Consider the following 20,035-nt stretch of genomic DNA (forward strand, 5'->3'; position numbering starts at 1 on the left):
CAAGAAAAGGGCAACAAGTGAAGAACAAACACCATTGTAAATACAACCCATATTTATGTTTATTTATTTTCACTTGTGCACTTTAACTATTTGCACGTCATTACAACACTGCATATACTTGTAGACAATAATATGAAATGTCTCTATTTCTTTGAAATGTGTAAATGAAGTGTATTGTTTACTGTTCATTTTTGATTGTTTATTTCACTTTTGTTTATGATCTATTTCACTTGCTTTGGCAATGTAAACATATGTTTCCCATGACAATAAAGCCCTTTGAATTGAATTGAGTGAGACACCGGAACCAGACAGACAGAAGTGTTTGCTCAGCCTGGAGGGATCCTCTCACACACAGTGGGAGCGGAGGGAGTTCTGTGTGTGTGTGTGTGTTGTGTATCCTCCCAGCCTTCCAGCTTCTCGTGGCCTCGCCAGTCTGCAGGTCCCTGCCTGTAGATGCCCCCTAGCCCTAACCCCCACTACCCCCTACCCTAAACACCCTCCCCTCTCCTCTTCTCCTCTGCTCCTCCTCTTCTTCTCTCCTTCTCTCAACACTGTCTGGGCCTATTTACAGCTATTCCCTCATTGATATCAGCAAAGCTGTGTGTGTTTCCAATGAGCAATTCATACGTCCACTCTAGTCTCTAATGTCTAGTCTTTCAGCATTGTTCATCTCTGCTCTCTCCCTAAAATACACAGCCGAGCCCGCCTGGGAAGTCGTCTGGGGTCTGGGGTTTTCCTGATATCTCCTTTCATTTATGTTGTCCATCCACTCTGCTTGACTTTAAGGACACAATTGTTAACAATGACAATGCCCCAGGACATTATCATTGTCCACAATAGACCATGTCTAATGCAAATGTTTATGTTATGTAATTGATTGGCTCGTTAACTGTACTGGTTTAAGCCTCATGACCCAGGGGTCTATATACTGTACCATTATGTCTTTCTTATGACCACACGCACGCACACACACACACACACACACACACACACACACACACACACACACACACACACACACACACACACACACACACACGCGCACGCACACACACACACACACACACCACAACACAGCTCTCAGTAAGCAGAAGATAGCATATAATGATCTACAGGGGAGAACAAACAGACCAGACCCATTACAGGGGCAGTCGGACCGAGAGATGCCCGAGCGCGGAGCCCTCTGACTGGGCTATAGGGAGAGACAGGGGGTCATGTAGATGGATGGATGCCCTTTCTGGTCAGTTCAAACAGAGTTCAACCGACTGGAGATGGAGAGGTCCAGGGGTCAGGAAAGGAAACGGGCATCGGACAGACACATTACACACACACACACAGAAAACACACACACTCATATATGAATGGAATTCACACACACTGAGGCTCTTAGAAGAACACACAAGCACACACATTCATACAGACACACTTTTTGTCTCTCCCTCTCGGCTCTGTCTATTGTGCAGTGTGTGCATACAGTGAATTTGTCCTCTGTAGCCATCTGTCTCTTAATGGTTCTAGTGGCTCAGAGACACACAGTCCCGGTTCTGGCTGCTCCTATCATCTGTCTCTAATGGTTCTAGTGGGTCAGAGAAACACAGTCCCAGTTCTGGCAGCTCCTATCATCTGTCTCTAATGGTTCTAGTGGGTCAGAGAAACACTGTCCCGGTTCTGGCTGCTCCTATCATCTGTCTCTAATGGTTCTAGTGGGTCAGAGAAACACCGTCCCAGTCCTGGCTGCTCCTATCATCTGTCTCTAATGGTTCTAGTGGGTCAGAGAAACACAGTCCCGGTTCTGGCTGCTCCTATCATCTGTCTCTAATGGTTCTAGTGGGTCAGAGAAACACCGTCCCGGGCCTGGCTGCTCCTATCATCTGTCTCTAATGGTTCTAGTGGGTCAGAGAATCACAGTCCCAGTCCTGGCTGCTCCTATCATCTGTCTCTAATGGTTCTAGTGGGTCAGAGAAACACCGTCCCGGGCCTGGCTGCTCCTATCATCTGTCTCTAATGGTTCTAGTGGGTCAGAGAAACACAGTCCCGGGCCTGGCTGCTCCTATCATCTGTCTCTAATGGTTCTAGTGGGTCAGAGAATCACAGTCCCAGTTCTGGCTGCTCCTATCATCTGTCTCTAATGGTTCTAGTGGGTCAGAGAAACACCGTCCCGGTTCTGGCTGCTCCTATCATCTGTCTCTAATGGTTCTAGTGGGTCAGAGAAACACAGTCCCGGTTCTGGCTGCTCCTATCATCTGTCTCTAATGGTTCTAGTGGGTCAGAGAAACACCGTCCCAGTCCTGGCTGCTCCTATCATCTGTCTCTAATAGTTCTAGTGGGTCAGAGAAACACCGTCCCAGTCCTGGCTGCTCCTATCATCTGTCTCTAATGGTTCTAGTGGGTCAGAGAAACACAGTCCCGGGCCTGGCTGCTCCTATCATCTGTCTCTAATGGTTCTAGTGGGTCAGAGAATCACAGTCCCAGTTCTGGCTGCTCCTATCATCTGTCTCTAATGGTTCTAGTGGGTCAGAGAAACACCGTCCCGGTTCTGGCTGCTCCTATCATCTGTCTCTAATGGTTCTAGTGGGTCAGAGAAACACAGTCCCGGTTCTGGCTGCTCCTATCATCTGTCTAATGGTTCTAGTGGGTCAGAGAAACACCGTCCCGGGCCTGGCTGCTCCTATCATCTGTCTCTAATGGTTCTAGTGGGTCAGAGAAACACCGTCCCGGTCCTGGCTGCTCCTATCATCTGTCTCTAATGGTTCTAGTGGGTCAGAGAAACACCGTCCCGGGCCTGGCTGCTCCTATCATCTGTCTCTAATGGTTCTAGTGGGTCAGAGAAACACAGTCCCAGTCCTGGCTGCTCCTAGCATCTGTCTCTAATGGTTCTAGTGGGTCAGAGAAACACCGTCCCGGTTCTGGCTGCTCCTATCATCTGTCTCTAATGGTTCTAGTGGGTCAGAGAAACACCGTCCCGGGCCTGGCTGCTCCTATCATTTGTCTCTAATGGTTCTAGTGGGTCAGAGAAACACAGTCCCGGTCCTGGCTGCTCCTATCATCTGTCTCTAATGGTTCTAGTGGGTCAGAGAAACACCGTCCCGGGCCTGGCTGCTCCTATCATCTGTCTCTAATGGTTCTAGTGGGTCAGAGAAACACAGTCCCAGTTCTGGCAGCTCCTATCATCTGTCTCTAATGGTTCTAGTGGGTCAGAGAAACACCGTCCCGGGCCTGGCTGCTCCTATCATCTGTCTCTAATGGTTCTAGTGGGTCAGAGAAACACCGTCCCGGGCCTGGCTGCTCCTATCATCTGTCTCTAATGGTTCTAGTGGGTCAGAGAATCACAGTCCCAGTTCTGGCTGCTCCTATCATCTGTCTCTAATGGTTCTAGTGGGTCAGAGAAACACCAACCCAGTCCTGGCTGCTCCTATCATCTGTCTCTAATGGTTCTAGTGGGTCAGAGAAACACCGTCCCGGGCCTGGCTGCTCCTATCATCTGTCTCTAATGGTTCTAGTGGGTCAGAGAAACACAGTCCCGGTTCTGGCTGCTCCTATCATCTGTCTCTAATGGTTCTAGTGGGTCAGAGAAACACCGTCCCAGTCCTGGCTGCTCCTATCATCTGTCTCTAATGGTTCTAGTGGGCCAGAGAAACACCGTCCCGGGCCTGGCTGCTCCTATCATCTGTCTCTAATGGTTCTAGTGGGTCAGAGAAACACAGTCCCGGTCCTGGCTGCTCCTATCATCTGTCTCTAATGGTTCTAGTGGGTCAGAGAAACACCGTCCCAGTTCGGGCAGCTCCTATCATCTGTCTCTAATGGTTCTAGTGGGTCAGAGAAACACAGTCCCAGTTCTGGCTGCTCCTATCATCTGTCTCTAATGGTTCTAGTGGGTCAGAGAAACACCGTCCCAGTCCTGGCTGCTCTTATCATCTGTCTCTAATGGTTCTAGTGGGTCAGAGAAACACAGTCCCAGTTCTGGCTGCTCCTATCATCTGTCTCTAATGGTTCTAGTGGGTCAGAGAAACACCGTCCCAGTTCTGGCTGCTCCTATCATCTGTCTCTAATGGTTCTAGTGGGTCAGAGAAACACCGTCCCGGGCCTGGCTGCTCCTATCATTTGTCTCTAATGGTTCTAGTGGGTCAGAGAAACACAGTCCCGGTCCTGGCTGCTCCTATCATCTGTCTCTAATGGTTCTAGTGGGTCAGAGAAACACCGTCCCGGGCCTGGCTGCTCCTATCATCTGTCTCTAATGGTTCTAGTGGGTCAGAGAAACACAGTCCCAGTTCTGGCTGCTCCTATCATCTGTCTCTAATGGTTCTAGTGGGTCAGAGAAACACCATCCCGGGCCTGGCTGCTCCTATCATCTGTCTCTAATGGTTCTAGTGGGTCAGAGAAACACAGTCCCGGTTCTGGCTGCTCCTATCATCTGTCTCTAATGGTTCTAGTGGGTCAGAGAATCACAGTCCCAGTTCTGGCTGCTCCTATCATCTGTCTCTAATGGTTCTAGTGGGTCAGAGAAACACAGTCCCGGTCCTGGCTGCTCCTATCATCTGTCTCTAATGGTTCTAGTGGGTCAGAGAAATACAGTCCCAGTTCTGGCTGCTCCTATCATCTGTCTCTAATGGTTCTAGTGGGTCAGAGAAACACCGTCCCAGTCCTGGCTGCTCCTATCATCTGTCTCTAATGGTTCTAGTGGGTCAGAGAAACACCGTCCCGGGCCTGGCTGCTCCTATCATCTGTCTCTAATGGTTCTAGTGGGTCAGAGAAACACAGTCCCGGTTCTGGCTGCTCCTATCATCTGTCTCTAATGGTTCTAGTGGGTCAGAGAAACACCGTCCCAGTCCTGGCTGCTCCTATCATCTGTCTCTAATGGTTCTAGTGGGTCAGAGAAACACCGTCCCGGGCCTGGCTGCTCCTATCATCTGTCTCTAATGGTTCTAGTGGGTCAGAGAAACACAGTCCCGGTCCTGGCTGCTCCTATCATCTGTCTCTAATGGTTCTAGTGGGTCAGAGAAACACCGTCCCAGTTCTGGCAGCTCCTATCATCTGTCTCTAATGGTTCTAGTGGGTCAGAGAAACACAGTCCCAGTTCTGGCTGCTCCTATCATCTGTCTCTAATGGTTCTAGTGGGTCAGAGAAACACCGTCCCAGTCCTGGCTGCTCTTATCATCTGTCTCTAATGGTTCTAGTGGGTCAGAGAAACACCGTCCCAGTTCTGGCTGCTCCTATCATCTGTCTCTAATGGTTCTAGTGGGTCAGAGAAACACCGTCCCGGGCCTGGCTGCTCCTATCATTTGTCTCTAATGGTTCTAGTGGGTCAGAGAAACACAGTCCCGGTCCTGGCTGCTCCTATCATCTGTCTCTAATGGTTCTAGTGGGTCAGAGAAACACCGTCCCGGGCCTGGCTGCTCCTATCATCTGTCTCTAATGGTTCTAGTGGGTCAGAGAAACACAGTCCCAGTTCTGGCTGCTCCTATCATCTGTCTCTAATGGTTCTAGTGGGTCAGAGAAACACCATCCCGGGCCTGGCTGCTCCTATCATCTGTCTCTAATGGTTCTAGTGGGTCAGAGAAACACAGTCCCGGTTCTGGCTGCTCCTATCATCTGTCTCTAATGGTTCTAGTGGGTCAGAGAATCACAGTCCCAGTTCTGGCTGCTCCTATCATCTGTCTCTAATGGTTCTAGTGGGTCAGAGAAACACAGTCCCGGTCCTGGCTGCTCCTATCATCTGTCTCTAATGGTTCTAGTGGGTCAGAGAAATACAGTCCCAGTTCTGGCTGCTCCTATCATCTGTCTCTAATGGTTCTAGTGGGTCAGAGAAACACCGTCCCAGTCCTGGCTGCTCCTATCATCTGTCTCTAATGGTTCTAGTGGGTCAGAGAAACACCGTCCCGGGCCTGGCTGCTCCTATCATCTGTCTCTAATGGTTCTAGTGGGTCAGAGAAACACAGTCCCGGTTCTGGCTGCTCCTATCATCTGTCTCTAATGGTTCTAGTGGGTCAGAGAAACACCGTCCCAGTCCTGGCTGCTCCTATCATCTGTCTCTAATGGTTCTAGTGGGTCAGAGAAACACCGTCCCGGGCCTGGCTGCTCCTATCATCTGTCTCTAATGGTTCTAGTGGGTCAGAGAAACACAGTCCCGGTCCTGGCTGCTCCTATCATCTGTCTCTAATGGTTCTAGTGGGTCAGAGAAACACCGTCCCAGTTCTGGCAGCTCCTATCATCTGTCTCTAATGGTTCTAGTGGGTCAGAGAAACACAGTCCCAGTTCTGGCTGCTCCTATCATCTGTCTCTAATGGTTCTAGTGGGTCAGAGAAACACCGTCCCAGTCCTGGCTGCTCTTATCATCTGTCTCTAATGGTTCTAGTGGGTCAGAGAAACACAGTCCCAGTTCTGGCTGCTCCTATCATCTGTCTCTAATGGTTCTAGTGGGTCAGAGAAACACCGTCCCAGTTCTGGCTGCTCCTATCATCTGTCTCTAATGGTTCTAGTGGGTCAGCGAAACACAGTCCCAGTTCTGGCTGCTCCTATCATCTGTCTCTAATGGTTCTAGTGGGTCAGAGAAACACAGTCCCAGTTCTGGCTGCTCCTATCATCTGTCTCTAATGGTTCTAGTGGGTCAGAGAAACACCGTCCCAGTCCTGGCTGCTCCTATCATCTGTCTCTAATGGTTCTAGTGGGTCAGAGAAACACTGTCCCAGTCCTGGCTGCTCCTATCATCTGTCTCTAATGGTTCTAGTGGGTCAGAGAAACACCGTCCCGGGCCTGGCTGCTCCTATCATCTGTCTCTAATGGTTCTAGTGGGTCAGAGAAACACAGTCCCGGTTCTGGCTGCTCCTATCATCTGTCTCTAATGGTTCTAGTGGGTCAGAGAAACACCGTCCCAGTCCTGGCTGCTCCTATCATCTGTCTCTAATGGTTCTAGTGGGTCAGAGAAACACAGTCCCAGTTCTGGCTGCTCCTATCATCTGTCTCTAATGGTTCTAGTGGGTCAGAGAAACACCGTCCCAGTTCTGGCTGCTCCTATCATCTGTCTCTAATGGTTCTAGTGGGTCAGAGAAACACCGCCCCAGTTCTGGCTGCTCCTATCATCTGTCTCGAATGGTTCTAGTGGGTCAGAGAAACACAGTCCCAGTTCTGGCTGCTCCTATCATCTGTCTCTAATGGTTCTAGTGGGTCAGAGAAACACCGTCCGTCCTGGCTGCTCCTATCATCTGTCTCTAATGGTTCTAGTGGGTCAGAGAAACACCGTCCCGGTCCTGGCTGCTCCTATCATCTGTCTCTAATGGTTCTAGTGGGTCAGAGAAACACCGTCCCAGTCCTGGCTGCTCCTATCATCTGTCTCTAATGGTTCTAGTGGGTCAGAGAAATACAGTCCCGGTCCTGGCTGCTCCTATCATCTGTCTCTAATGGTTCTAGTGGGTCAGAGAAACACAGTCCCGGTCCTGGCTGCTCCTATCATCTTTCATGACTGTGGAAAGGTAATAAGTATGAAAGTGATTTGAGAGTCTAACCAACACAGAACACATTTCTTACTGGCACAGTACACAGCTAGACAGAGCTAGTGCCCAAACCAAAGACCACCAGGCTTCACGTAGTCAGTTATCTCACAGTAAATCTCCCTTCACGCCAGCCAAGTTTTCTTTCTCTCTGTCTCGGTCTCTCTCTCTCTCTGACTCTTTTCTTTCCTTGTGATGTGTCTAGTCTGTCTTTTTCTGCTCCCTCCCTCGCTCGCTCTCTTTCTTTTTTTTTCTTTCTCTCAGACTCTCTTCTTTCCTTTCTGTTTGATGTGTGTAGTCAGTGGGTTAGCAGTCTGACTGAACCTTGCTGTTGCCACACTAATGTCTGTTTTTCAAACCTGGAATCCCCGGACGGACTGTTTGTTAGAACACGGTTAGCTCTCCCCTTCTCTCTTCTCCCTCACTGTGTTTTCTCGTTGGTAAGCCGCATTTCCTGCATCAGGCTTTGTTTCAGAACAAGTGTTGGTCAGACAGGCTCTTTGTTGGTGGCCAGTGGCTCAGTGCACCACAAAGTAGTCTGGCCTGGGACAAAGGCAACAGTGTGTGTGTGTGTGTGTGTGTGTGTGTGTGTGTGTGTGTGTGTGTGTGTGTGTGTGTGTGTGTGTGTGTGTGTGTGTGTGTGTGTGTGTGTGTGTGTGTGTGTGTGTGTGTGTGTGTGTGTGTGTGTGTGTGTGTGTGTGTGTGAGTGAGTGAGAGAGAGAGTGAGCAGGGCCGCGACCAGCTGAGACCCACCGCGTTGGGGTGAATACTGATGGAGAGAGGGCAGACACACACACACACACACACACACATGGGATGGCTAATGGCAGACTGGACCCCCCATCCTCCTCCATCACCAGTCTCTGTCCATGAATCCACAAATGACATGAACAGACTAGTAGTCACATTAACACTTTCTATCACAGCACTCTGAAGAGGTCTCCATATCCTCCCCGGTCACTCCTACCAACACCCAGAAACACTTAGGAATATTGGCAGGGACCGTTATTAGTATAATCACTTTTCAGGTGGAAGTCCAAAATGGCTGAGCTGACATACAGTGTTCTCCTGGCTCTCTCTCTCCTCCTCCGATGCCTTGCTAATCCTATAACAACATTCCTCCATTACCTCAATGACCGATATCTGCGAGAGCCAGTTGGTGCGGTCAGGAGGAGGAGGAGGGAGAGACTTAGCAGGGGTTGGTCAAGAACAAAACAAAATGGTGGAAAAGTCAAGTAGTTGCAGGAACAGTAGAAAGTTGGCGTGGGGACTTAGTTGTTACCGTGGCATTGTGAACTTGTTACCTCAGGGTTCAAGGTCATTGTTGATTGTAGCCAACGGCGGTTGTTCGTCTGTCGCTGTGTTTCAGTGGTAGGGGTTCAGTTGGGGAGGAGGGGGTCTGTCTGGGACTGACACTAGTGTACAGGGGCGGAGGGTTGGGAGTAGGGGGTGTTGAGGTGCATATTGCAGCAGGGGAACAATGAGAGGGTCTGGATCTGCATGTACAAAGTGGCTGCAGGCTGCAGCACCTCCCTAGACTAGACTGTTTATAATCATCCCATCACTATTGCTTTGTCTAGCCCGGCCTTGTCTCCTTCTGTCTGACTGGCTGAGACAGTATTGGAATACATGTGATCCTGCCGAATGGGCCATATGGGCAATATCTTGTTGTTTAACATTTGTCCTTGTGCTCTTTGCATGGCTGCGGATCATATTCTCTGCTGATAGCAGTGCATTGTACAGAGAAAGACGCTGCAATAGACCTCTTCTGCTTTGTGTTGCGACAGGCTGCAATGTCCTTGGTAGGCTTGTTATCCTCTTTTTCTGTTCTTCCTCTTTACGTTCTTTCTCCCCCCCCTCTCTCTCTCTCTCTCTCTCTCTCTCTCTCTCACTCTCTCACTCTCTCACTCTCTCTCTCTCTCTCTCTCTCACTCTCTCACTCTCTCACTCTCTCTCTCTCTCTCTCTCTCTCTCTCTCACTCTCTCTCTCTCTCTCTCTCTCTCTCTCTCTCTCTCTCTCTCTCTCTATCTCTCACTCTCTCACTCTCTCACTCTCTCTCTCTCTCTCACTCTCTCTCTCACTCTCTCACTCTCTCACTCTCTCTCTATCTCTCTCTCTCTTATATATATCTCTCTTCTATTCTCTATCTCTCTTTCTCTCTCCGTCTCTTTTACTCTCTCTCTCTCTCTCTCTCTCTCTCTCTCTCTCTCCCTCTCTCTTTCTCTCTCCTCCCCTCCCCCCTATCTCCGTAAGCCTTCTCCCCAGCCTTGGTTTCAGCCCAGTCTCTCCTCTCCTGGTCCTATTTCAAAGGGACCTCGATTTAGTTTTAGCTTTAGAGCTTCTAGAATCCAGAGACCGCTCGCTGAAAGGGTTCTCTTCTTTTTCTTTCCATTGGAGACGATTTTAGAAGATAATTCCCCCAAGCTCACATATTCCTTCCCTTTTTATAATCTTCAAGGCCATCAAATGCCCTGTCAGGACGTGTTTCTCTGCTTCCTCACACGCTGTCCTTCCCTTTGAGCCGGGATCATTAGAGAGGGATAGGCTGCGTGCCAAATGGCCCCCTATGGGCCCTGGTCAATACTATATAGGGAATAGAGTGACATTTGAGAAGAACCCATAGTCTAGTCAAGGCCAATTTAGATATCTTATTTTTGTTGTTTTGTGTCTGCCGGACAGGCGGGTGGGAATGGGTACGTCACATTGGTCCGGCTCGGTGCCAATCAATATGACGAGGGCATCAATTATCCACACTGTTCTGTGTTGTCGTCTCGTGAGCAGGGAGGTTTCAAACGTCATCTGGACCAGATGATTGCACAGCGAGAGATGGGTGTTTTTGATGTATAGGCAAATGATTTAGGGGCCGGCCGTGTTGTGGCGCTCCCCTGTCCTTCACGACTGTCGTCTCAGGCAGCCATTACGAATGGCACCTTCACGCCTGGCACCTTCACGCCGCGCTACCCCACGCGTGTGCCTCGATCCTCCTCCGACAGATAGACAGGTGTAGGCCTCAGAGGAAGAGAAGGTGTATACCCCACGCGTGTGCCTCGATCCTCCTCCGACAGATAGACAGGTGTAGGCCTCAGAGGAAGAGAAGGTGTATACCCCACGCGTGTGCCTCGATCCTCCTCCGACAGATAGACAGGTGTAGGCCTCAGAGGAAGAGAAGGTGGATACGCCACGTGAGCCGTTCTCCTCCTGCCTCGTCCTTTTCAACAACATCAGTTTCCCCACATAGGGAGACTGTAGGGCGGCACGTGTTGTCAGGGCAGGGTTGCAGATCACCGTAGAATGAACGCTTTAAGACTAGTGTGGGTCTTTGGTTTCATTCAGTAAAAAAAAACAGGTTGGAAATACATAAGATGTAAATCAAATCAAATCAAATTGTATTTGTCACATACACATGGTTAGCAGATGTTAATGCGAGTGTAGCAAAATGCTTGTGCTTCTAGTTCCGATAATGCAGTAATAACTAACAAGTAATCTAACCCAAAAATTTCACAACAACTACCTTATACACACAAGTGTAAAGGGATGAAGAATATGTACATAAAGATATATGAATGATTGACGGTACAGAACATTAAAGGCAAGATGCAGTAGATGGTATCGAGTGCAGTATATACATATGAGATGAGTAATGTAGGGTATGTAAACATATATTAAGTGGTATTGTTTAAAGTGGCTAGTGATACATTTTTTACATCAATCTTTCCATTATTAAAGTGGCTGGAGTTGAGTCAGTATGTTGGCAGCAGCCACTCAATGTTAGTGATGGCTGTTTAACAGTCTGATGGCGTTGAGGTAGAAGCTGTTTTTCAGTCTCTCTTTCCCTGCTTTGATGCACCTGTACTGACCTCGCCTTCTGGATGATAGCGGGGTGAACAGGCAGTGGCTCGGGTGGTTGTTGTCCTTGATGATCTTTATGGCCTTCCTGTGACATCGGGTCGTGTAGGTGTCCTGGAGGGCAGGTAGTTTGCCCCCGGTGATGCGTTCTGCAGACCTCACTACCCTCTGGAGAGCCTTACGGTTGTGGACGGAGCAGTTGCCATACCAGGCGGTGATACAGCCCGACAGGATGCTCTCGATTGTGCATCTGGAAAAGTTTGTGAGTGCTTTTGGTGACAAGACGGATTTCTTCAGCCTCCTGAGGTTGAAGAGGCGCTGCTGCCCCTTATTCACCACACTGTCTGTGTGGGTGGAGCATTTCAGTTTGTCCGTGATGTGTACTCCGAGGAACTTCATACTTTCCACCCTCTCCACTATCCGTCGATGTGGATAGGGGGCTGATCCCTCTGCTGTTTCCTGAAGTCCACGATCATCTCCTTTGTTTTGTTGACGTTGAGTGTGAGGTTATTTTCCTGACACCACACTCCAAGGGCCCTCACCTCCTCCCTGTAGGCTGTCTCGTCGTTGTTGGTAATCAAGCCTACCACCGTAGTGTCGTCTGCAAACTTGATGATGGTGTTGGAGGCATGCATGTCCACGCAGTCATGGGTGAACAGGGAGTACAGGAGAGGGCTCAGAACGCACCCTTGTGGGGTCCCAGTGTTGAGGATCAGCGGGGTGGAGATGTTTTAACCTATCCTCACCACCTGGGGGGCGGCCCGTCAGGAAGTCCAGGACCCAGTTGCACAGGGCGGGGTCGAGACCCAGGGTCTCGAGCTTGATGACGAGTTTGGAGGGTAATATGGTGTTAAATGCTGAGCTGTAGTCGATGACCAGCATTCTCACATAGGTATTCCTCTTGTCCACATGGGTTAGGGCAGTGTAGTTGCGATTGCGTTGTCTGTGGACCCATTGGGGCCGTAAGCAAATTGGAGTGGGTCTAGGGTGCCAGGTAGGGGAGGGGGTGATATGGTCCTTGACTAGTCTCTCAAAGCACTTCATGATGACGGAAGTGAGTGCTACGGGGCGGTAGTCGTTTAGCTCAGTTACCTTAGCTTTCTTGGGAACAGGAACAATGGTGGCCCTCTTGAAGCATGTGGGAACAGCAGACTGGGATAAGGATTGATTGAATATGTCCGTAAACACACCAGCCAGCTGGTCTGCGCATGTTCTGGGGACGCGGCTGGGGATGCCGTCTGGGCCTGCAGCCTTGCGAGGGTTAACACGTTTAAATGTTTTACTCACGTCGGCTGCAGTGAAGGAGAGGCTGCTGTACCGTCACTACTTCAGCCAATATAATGACCCCCAAAAAAACTCAGTGCATTTTTATATGTGAGTATATGTGGAAAGGCAGAACGTGGGCAAATTGCCTTTTTATGACGGAAAAAATCCATAGGAGGTCAGAGCCCCTTGCAGGTGGCAGCAATTAACTGTAATTTTTGCAGATTGTAATGATCCATAATTTGCCAGCCCCCCAGATCTCTTTTCAGTGAAAAAAAAGGTTCTGTGGAGCTGCCTTTGATTGGGTGCACATTTCCCTGTTGCTTGCTGGCCTTTAAAGGCCCACCCCTTGATTCGAAAAACAACAAAACGACAGCCCCACTCAGTTTGCTATAAAGCTGAGGGATGAATGGATCAATGGGTATAGCTATATCATTGACAAGGGCCGTACATATCAAAGAGTGACTCTTTAAGTGGAATTGTCATGAGAGGGCCAGGGTGGCAGGGAGGCAGACACGTGAGAATCTGTTTTTCACCGCATTCTTCTTCTCCTCCTTCAGGCAGCTCTAGCAGCGGGAGCCCAGCCTGCACAGTGTCCTCCTCACCCCTAGCCTCGACAGCCACAGTGGGGTACAGCAAGGCTGGGCTTCTGCCCCGTCCGCCATCTTAGCAATGGCTAATCTTTATAGCTGGCAGCACATTCATGTTTTTGGTTAAGTGTCTGCCTGCCTGCCTGACAGATCAAACAAAACAGAAAAAAAGGATAAGAAACAAAAGGAGAGAAGAAACGAAACCAGTGATGAAGGAGTAGAGGCACATTTGAGGAGTGGTGTAGAGAATGTGCTACTTTGCATATACTTTGCATATCTCACTTCTCTTTTCTCTATTCTTCTTTTCTATTCACCTGAGAGGATTTCAAATCAAGCTGTAAACCATGAAACTATCCCAAATAGAACAATAATACATGAAATGCATTTTCATAGCACCACCCTCAAATCATTCTCTGGCTCTCTCCTTTTTTTGTGTGTTTTCATTTAGAAACGATAAAACATTTTAACACTCGACCTTGTTTTTTGTATTCAGTGCTAATATATATATTACAGTACCAGTCAAAAGTTTGGACACACCGACTCATTCAAGGGTTTTCCTTTATTTTTACTTTTTTCTACATTGTAGAATAATAGTGAAGACAACAAAACTATGAAATAACACATATGGAATCGTGTAGTAACCAAAGAACAGTGTTAAACAAATCAAAATATATTTTATAATACATAATATGTATTTCATTCACTTTTTTCACCCGTTACTAGCTCTGACTGCAGTATCTGCTAAATGACTAAAATGTCGAATGTAAATGTGTCAGCATTAGATACATGTTCTACTTTAGCCCCTCTAATTCTCTAAACACATCTATGGAGGATGGTTGAGTGTATTTAACGAGATTACAAACGCATTGTCAGGCAAATCTCAGGTCATCATGCAAGGGCCATTGAAATTCAATTATTGTTTAAAATATTCCTAATTACCTCCTTGTCTGTGTAAATTGTATACACTGATTGAGATCTCGTTGCTGGTGTTGTTTTAGATGGGCTGTGTAATTGAATGCATGTTTAAATCTCAGTGTATTAATTAAGCTGGTAAAAACTGAAGCTGAAGCTTTATTTATTCTTTGTTGTCGAACTGAAATATGAAGAATCACGGTCTAGCAATCCTAGAGGTCCTCATTCTCTTTCAGTCAAGTAACCCTTCTTCTTTCTCTCTCCTATTCACAGATAAGGATGAGCCCAGTAGTTACACGTGTACGACCTGCAAGCATCCGTTCAGCAGTGCCTGGTTCCTGCTCCAGCATGCCCAGAACACCCACGGCTTCCACATCTATCTGGAGAGCGAGCCAGGCAGCCCCCTCACTCCCAGGGTAGCCGCCCCGCCCGGGATGGGGGGTGACTGCGCCTCCCAGCCCCCCCTCCACGGTGTCCACCTGGCCGATGGGAGCCCCTTCAGTCTGCTGAGATTGCCTGGGTCCGGGTCTGGCCGGGAAGGGTCCGCCTCTGTCCCCCACGAGGGACGCTACCCCCGGACGCCTCCTCTGTTTAGTCCGCCTCCACGGCACCACCTGAGCCCGGAGAACCTGGCGCTGGCCACCCATCACCCGAGCGCCTTCGACAGGGTGATGCGGCTCAACTCAGTGGTCCTGGACCCACCGCCCGCCATGGACTTCTCAAGGAGACTGCGGGAGCTGGCGGGTAACCCCACGGGGGCCTCTCCACCCCTGTCGCCCAACAACCCCAGCCCTATGCAACGGCTGCTGCAGCCCTTCCAGCCGGGCTCTAAGCCCCCCTTCTCAGCCACGCCTCCCCTCTCCACCTCCCAGTCGCCCTCGTCCGGCTTCCGCTCCACCCCCAACCCGGCCCAGCCTACCACGCCGCTCAAGGCCAAGTCGTGCGAGTTCTGCGGGAAGACCTTTAAGTTCCAGAGCAACCTGATCGTGCACCGGCGCAGCCACACAGGAGAGAAGCCCTACAAATGCCACCTGTGCAACCACGCCTGCACCCAGGCCAGCAAGCTGAAGCGCCACATGAAGACGCACTCTCAGAAGAACTCCCTCAACGCCAAGTCGGATGACGGCCTGTCCCCCGCCAGCTCACCCGACCCAGGCACCAGCGCCCTGGTGGGCAGCGCTACCAGCGCCCTCAAGTCCGTGGTGGCCAAGTTCAAGAGCGAGAACAACGGGCTGCTTGAGAATGGTGAGGAGGAGGAAGAGGAAGAAGAGGAGGAGGAGGGAGATGAAGAGGAAGAGGGAGATGAGGAGGAAGAGGAAGAAGGAGAGGAGGCAGAGGAGGAGATGGAGACTGAGGAAGGTGAGAAGAATGATTATCATTTCAGCCTGCTGTTGGAAGGGGCCCGGCACCACCAGAACAGCCAGGCCCTCCACCCCCACTCCCATCCCCACAGACGGAGCACTCCCCGGGACGCCTGTGAAGAGGACTTGGCACTGGAGTCGGACCGGGCCGACGAGGTCTGTGGCACCACCCCAACGGCCAATGGCCTGGGTCCTCTCTCTAATGAGACCCTGACCAGGAAGCTCCTGATGGGGAGCCCCGGGTCCCTCAGCACCATGACCAAACGTATCAAGGTGGAGAAAGAACTGGATCCTCCCACGCCCACCATCCCCAACACAGATAACGTCTACTCCCAGTGGTTGGCCGGCTATGCCGCCTCCCGACAACTCAAGGACCCCATACTCAACTTTGGAGAGTACTCCACCAGACAATCGCCCTTCGCCACATCCTCCGAGCACTCCTCTGAGAACGGCAGCCTGCGCTACTCCACGCCTCCCGAGGAGCTGGATGGCGGCTGCGGGGCCTCGGGCCACAGCGGGACGGGGAGTGGGGCCAGTACCCCCCACCTGTCAGGGAGTGGCGGGCGCCCCAGCTCCAAGGATGGCAGCCGGCGGAGCGACACATGCGAGTACTGCGGCAAGATCTTCAAGAACTGCAGCAACCTGACAGTGCACCGGCGCAGCCACACGGGAGAGAGGCCCTACAAGTGTGACCTGTGCAGCTACGCCTGCGCCCAGAGCAGCAAGCTCACTCGCCACATGAAGACCCACGGCCAGATGGGCAAGGACGTTTATAAATGTGAAATCTGCCACATGCCTTTCAGTGTGTACAGCACTCTAGAGAAACACATGAAGAAGTGGCACAGCGATCATCCCATGCCATCCACCCTGGAAATTAAGACTGAGTAGGGGAGGCAGGGCAGCTCCCTGATTCGCTGAATCATGGCAAAAGGTGGGGAGACTGACAGGGGTTAGACACCAGTCAAAAACCCTGTACCTTTGAAAAAGCTGATCCATATTTGGGGCAATACTATTGCATCGGACACAAAAACTTTTGAGCCTTTCTATTGTGCAATAATTTACATGTTTTGTACTTTTGTATCTGGACGGCATGCTCAGTGTGTTTTGGCTACTTAGAGAAAATTGTCCTTCATTGGTTGGCTGGTTGTAATTGTGTTGCTGTTGGTTGGTACTTTTGATTTAAAAAAAGAAAAAGATAAGAGGAAGAAAACCCCCATGCTGCATATACGTACTGTTTTACATATCTTGTACAGTTTGGTGTTGGAAACATGGTGGGCAGTGTGAATGGTCTAACCCTGAACTACAAAAAGCAGGGTCAAATTTTGACTGGTCTTTTAAAAATATTTTCTGTCCATTACTGGGTTAAAAATCTCAATTGGGTTTGCCTAGGAAACGGTAGCCACTTAGCAACATAACATTTTCTTTTAGAAGATATAGTGGTGGTCAATTTTAAATGAAGAGTTATCGTTTGAAAAAGCAAAAGAATTGTGCCTTGGAATATTTTACCTGCATTAGTTAATCCTCCTTTTTGCTATAAGCTCGGAGATTCAGCTACAAACGATAGCTAGCGGACATGTGTTTAACGGGAAAGAAACAGGTTCTTGCATCAAGCGCCTGTACAATATGACATCGTCCTCCGTGACTCAGCGAAACACAAGGAACCAGTTGAAACAAAAAAATATATATTTCTGGTAAATTATTTTATCTGCCTGACTCATTGTATAATATACTTCAGATGCTCATTCTGTTTACTGGCATGCTAGCTACATGCTATTTTGGGGATTATGTGGTGTTTATATAAAGGGTTTTATTTGTGTTTGTTTGGTACCTTACATAGGGGTACTAAATGTAATGATGAGTTGTTATAATTCTGTAAACTTAAGCTCTTAATGTGTTGGAGTGTTTTGTTTTGAAATGAAAGGTTTTACAGTTTTTTGTAAGTAGCACAAAACTATGTTGTTGTCCTTGTAGCTGGGATCTTCGGTGAGTCGGCCATGACAGTGTGTTGCTGTGGCGGCTGGGCACCTGAAGACTTGTTTTTCTTAGTTCTGACATGTCAGGCTGATTTTGAAAAGGGGGTGGGGTTGGGGGCAAGGAATGACCAGATTTTGATCAATTCATCATTTCTAAATGCATTATAAGCTTTTTAATAAGCTGTTATTTCTTTCTTTCCACATGTTATATCAGATTTCCTAAAAGCTGAAATGTTGCCTCTTAAACTAATTGATATGGGAAATTCATTTTTTTACATTTAAGAACAATTTTGAGAAGTGTATTCAGTAAAACACATCCCCCGCTCGATTTTTACATCATTTGAATCTTTCACATCGGTTTGTGCTCTTTGAGTTGACACGTTAGACCTCACCGTTGTTGTTTTGATTTTACAGACTTACATCAACCCCCCTTTCATAATGTTGTTGGTAAAGCACTTGTCACTCTGCCTTGGATCCTGTATCTGTCTCTCTAATCGGAGGTACAGTCGGTTGAGTATAAAATAATAAGAACTGGGACATTTCCCAGGATGAAATATGTGCACTGTTCAATTTTCCCAGTTTACAGGTGGACACTCAAGGGAAATCTTTGCTCTAATGCAGACCGATTGATGTGGTGTCATTGCTTCATGCAGATAAGAGTGAAACGAGAAACCGTCGCCAGCCATTTTGTTTCCCAGGGGGCCTAGCGGTTTTTGGGGCCTCTGGGTAATACAGTATCAATGCAGGAACCGCCATACTCCCTCCTGCTTCAGAAAGAAAGAAAGAAACCTTGCTGCTCAAAAAGGGCAATCTTTTTTTTCCTACCACAAATTTTATAAAAATGAATAAATACTCTGTTTTTTAATGTAACACTTCAATATCTTTAGGGGAGACTTTATTTAAGTTTGTTTTGATGATATATTTTTGGTTTCTCGTTAAATCTTGATGGTTATGCTCAAGATTGTATCACTATATTATGAATACGAAATGAACATGACTCATCTTTTTGCCTTTTTTGCTATATACACAGGTCTTCAGGTTAAACAACATTTTCATCGGCGAGAGATTTTATGATTATATGTGAATATATAGAGAGAACTTTAAAAAAAAACATAGGAAAATGCACACTCATGTTCCTATGCTAAAATACACATTTACGGTCTACTTGTTCCTGTATTTAGAATGGTATTTGAAATTAATGTTCACTTAGCGTAGGCACTTGTAGTATTTATGTTGAAGCCTGCATTTTCAACTGTTCGCTTGTTCTCTTTAAAAGGTTTCAATGTACTCTTTTCAGTAGTGGAAGAAAAAATGCCCAACCAGCTGCCACCGTATATATTTTCTTAATTTGGCAGGATAATACTATTATAGTGTGAATAATTTGTACGCTTGAACAAAAATGAAGTATGTTTTTGAAAATTGAAACGTTGTGGCGTTCTATGGATAAGAGGAGCCATGTGATGGCTTTTCCAAGCAGTCCCGTCGGAATGTGCCACAACATGGTAACACAGGGGGTTGTATATATCTTTTATTTTCGTTTTTTTTTAACTGTTTTCTCCTTTCCTGTCATTTTATATGCAGTAACACAAGCTATTGTTGGGTTCTTGGTAGTGTAACTTTCTACTGTCCGTTCCTCTCGACCACCTGACCACATTCCAGTCACATCAATGAAGTAAGAACTATTCCAGTCATTATGCAGTCAGTTGATTAAAAAAGGACATCAATCTGGAAATCAATTTAGCCGTTTTATTTTCAATCTATTTTTCATTGCTAAACCGTACATGGTGCTTCATGGGTTTTTTTAAGTGGTAAATCTCACTTGTAAAACATTTCTAATGAAAACAGAAATGATTGGGGTGGGAAAAGAAAAGCCTGCTTGAGCTGGTACAGTAAAGTAGGCTACATGTTTTGTGTACATGACAATGCTACGTTGGTACGTTTAGGGTTTCCAGACTTTTTTCCCCTGTCTGTTCTAAACGCTGATTACTCTGAACTGAACTTGAACTTGGCCTCCGACAGTGGACCTACCTATTTATTACGACTATACACAGCTTTGTTGAAAACAGAGTCACACACAGCAGGAATCAATACATTTTCTCTCTCTTGTTGAATATCTGATGTTTTTAACATGTATTTTTAATGACCAAATGTCATTGACCACACCACTCAGTTTCTGGGAATTCTACTCTCTTCTGTTGAGTTCTTGTTCGTTTGGAGATGCCACTCTTTTTTTCAACAATGGTTGTCTGCGTTATTCTCTACACTCAGTCATTTTGTCTTGAAAAAATGAAAAATAAAAAGTATTACGTACATTTATGGAATTGTTGGTTGTTTACCTAAATACCTAAGGTATTTAGTTTGGGATGACACTCACACATGCAAACGTGCACACACACGCACACACATACACACGAACGCACGCACACACACACACTTGCAGTTAATATACAAACTATGACACCTCTCATTGTCTTGGAATATCATCACCACCCATAGAACGTTATGCATGTGTCTGTGTGGGAGTGTGTTTGTGTGTGTGTCTGTGTGTGTATGTCTGTGTCTGTGTGGGAGTGTGTTTCTGTGTGTGTGTGTCTGTGTGTGTGTG

At 47.9% G+C, this 20,035-nt stretch overlaps 1 protein-coding gene across 1 annotated transcript in view; it reads left to right on the forward strand.

Moving 5' to 3' along the window:
* The window catches only part of LOC110493483 (B-cell lymphoma/leukemia 11A), a 57,752-nt gene extending 38,006 nt beyond the window's left edge, over nucleotides 1-19,746 (forward strand). Inside the window, exon 3 of the mRNA XM_021567783.2 lies at nucleotides 14,370-19,746. Coding sequence (XP_021423458.2) covers nucleotides 14,370-16,345 — 1,976 coding nt within the window. The 3' untranslated portion in view covers nucleotides 16,346-19,746. The remainder of the gene's footprint in view (nucleotides 1-14,369) is intronic.
* The last annotated feature ends 289 nt before the right edge of the window (nucleotides 19,747-20,035 follow it).

Source organism: Oncorhynchus mykiss, chromosome 17 (genome assembly GCF_013265735.2).
Source record: "Oncorhynchus mykiss isolate Arlee chromosome 17, USDA_OmykA_1.1, whole genome shotgun sequence".
In the NCBI taxonomy this organism is placed as follows: Eukaryota; Metazoa; Chordata; class Actinopteri; order Salmoniformes; family Salmonidae; genus Oncorhynchus; species Oncorhynchus mykiss.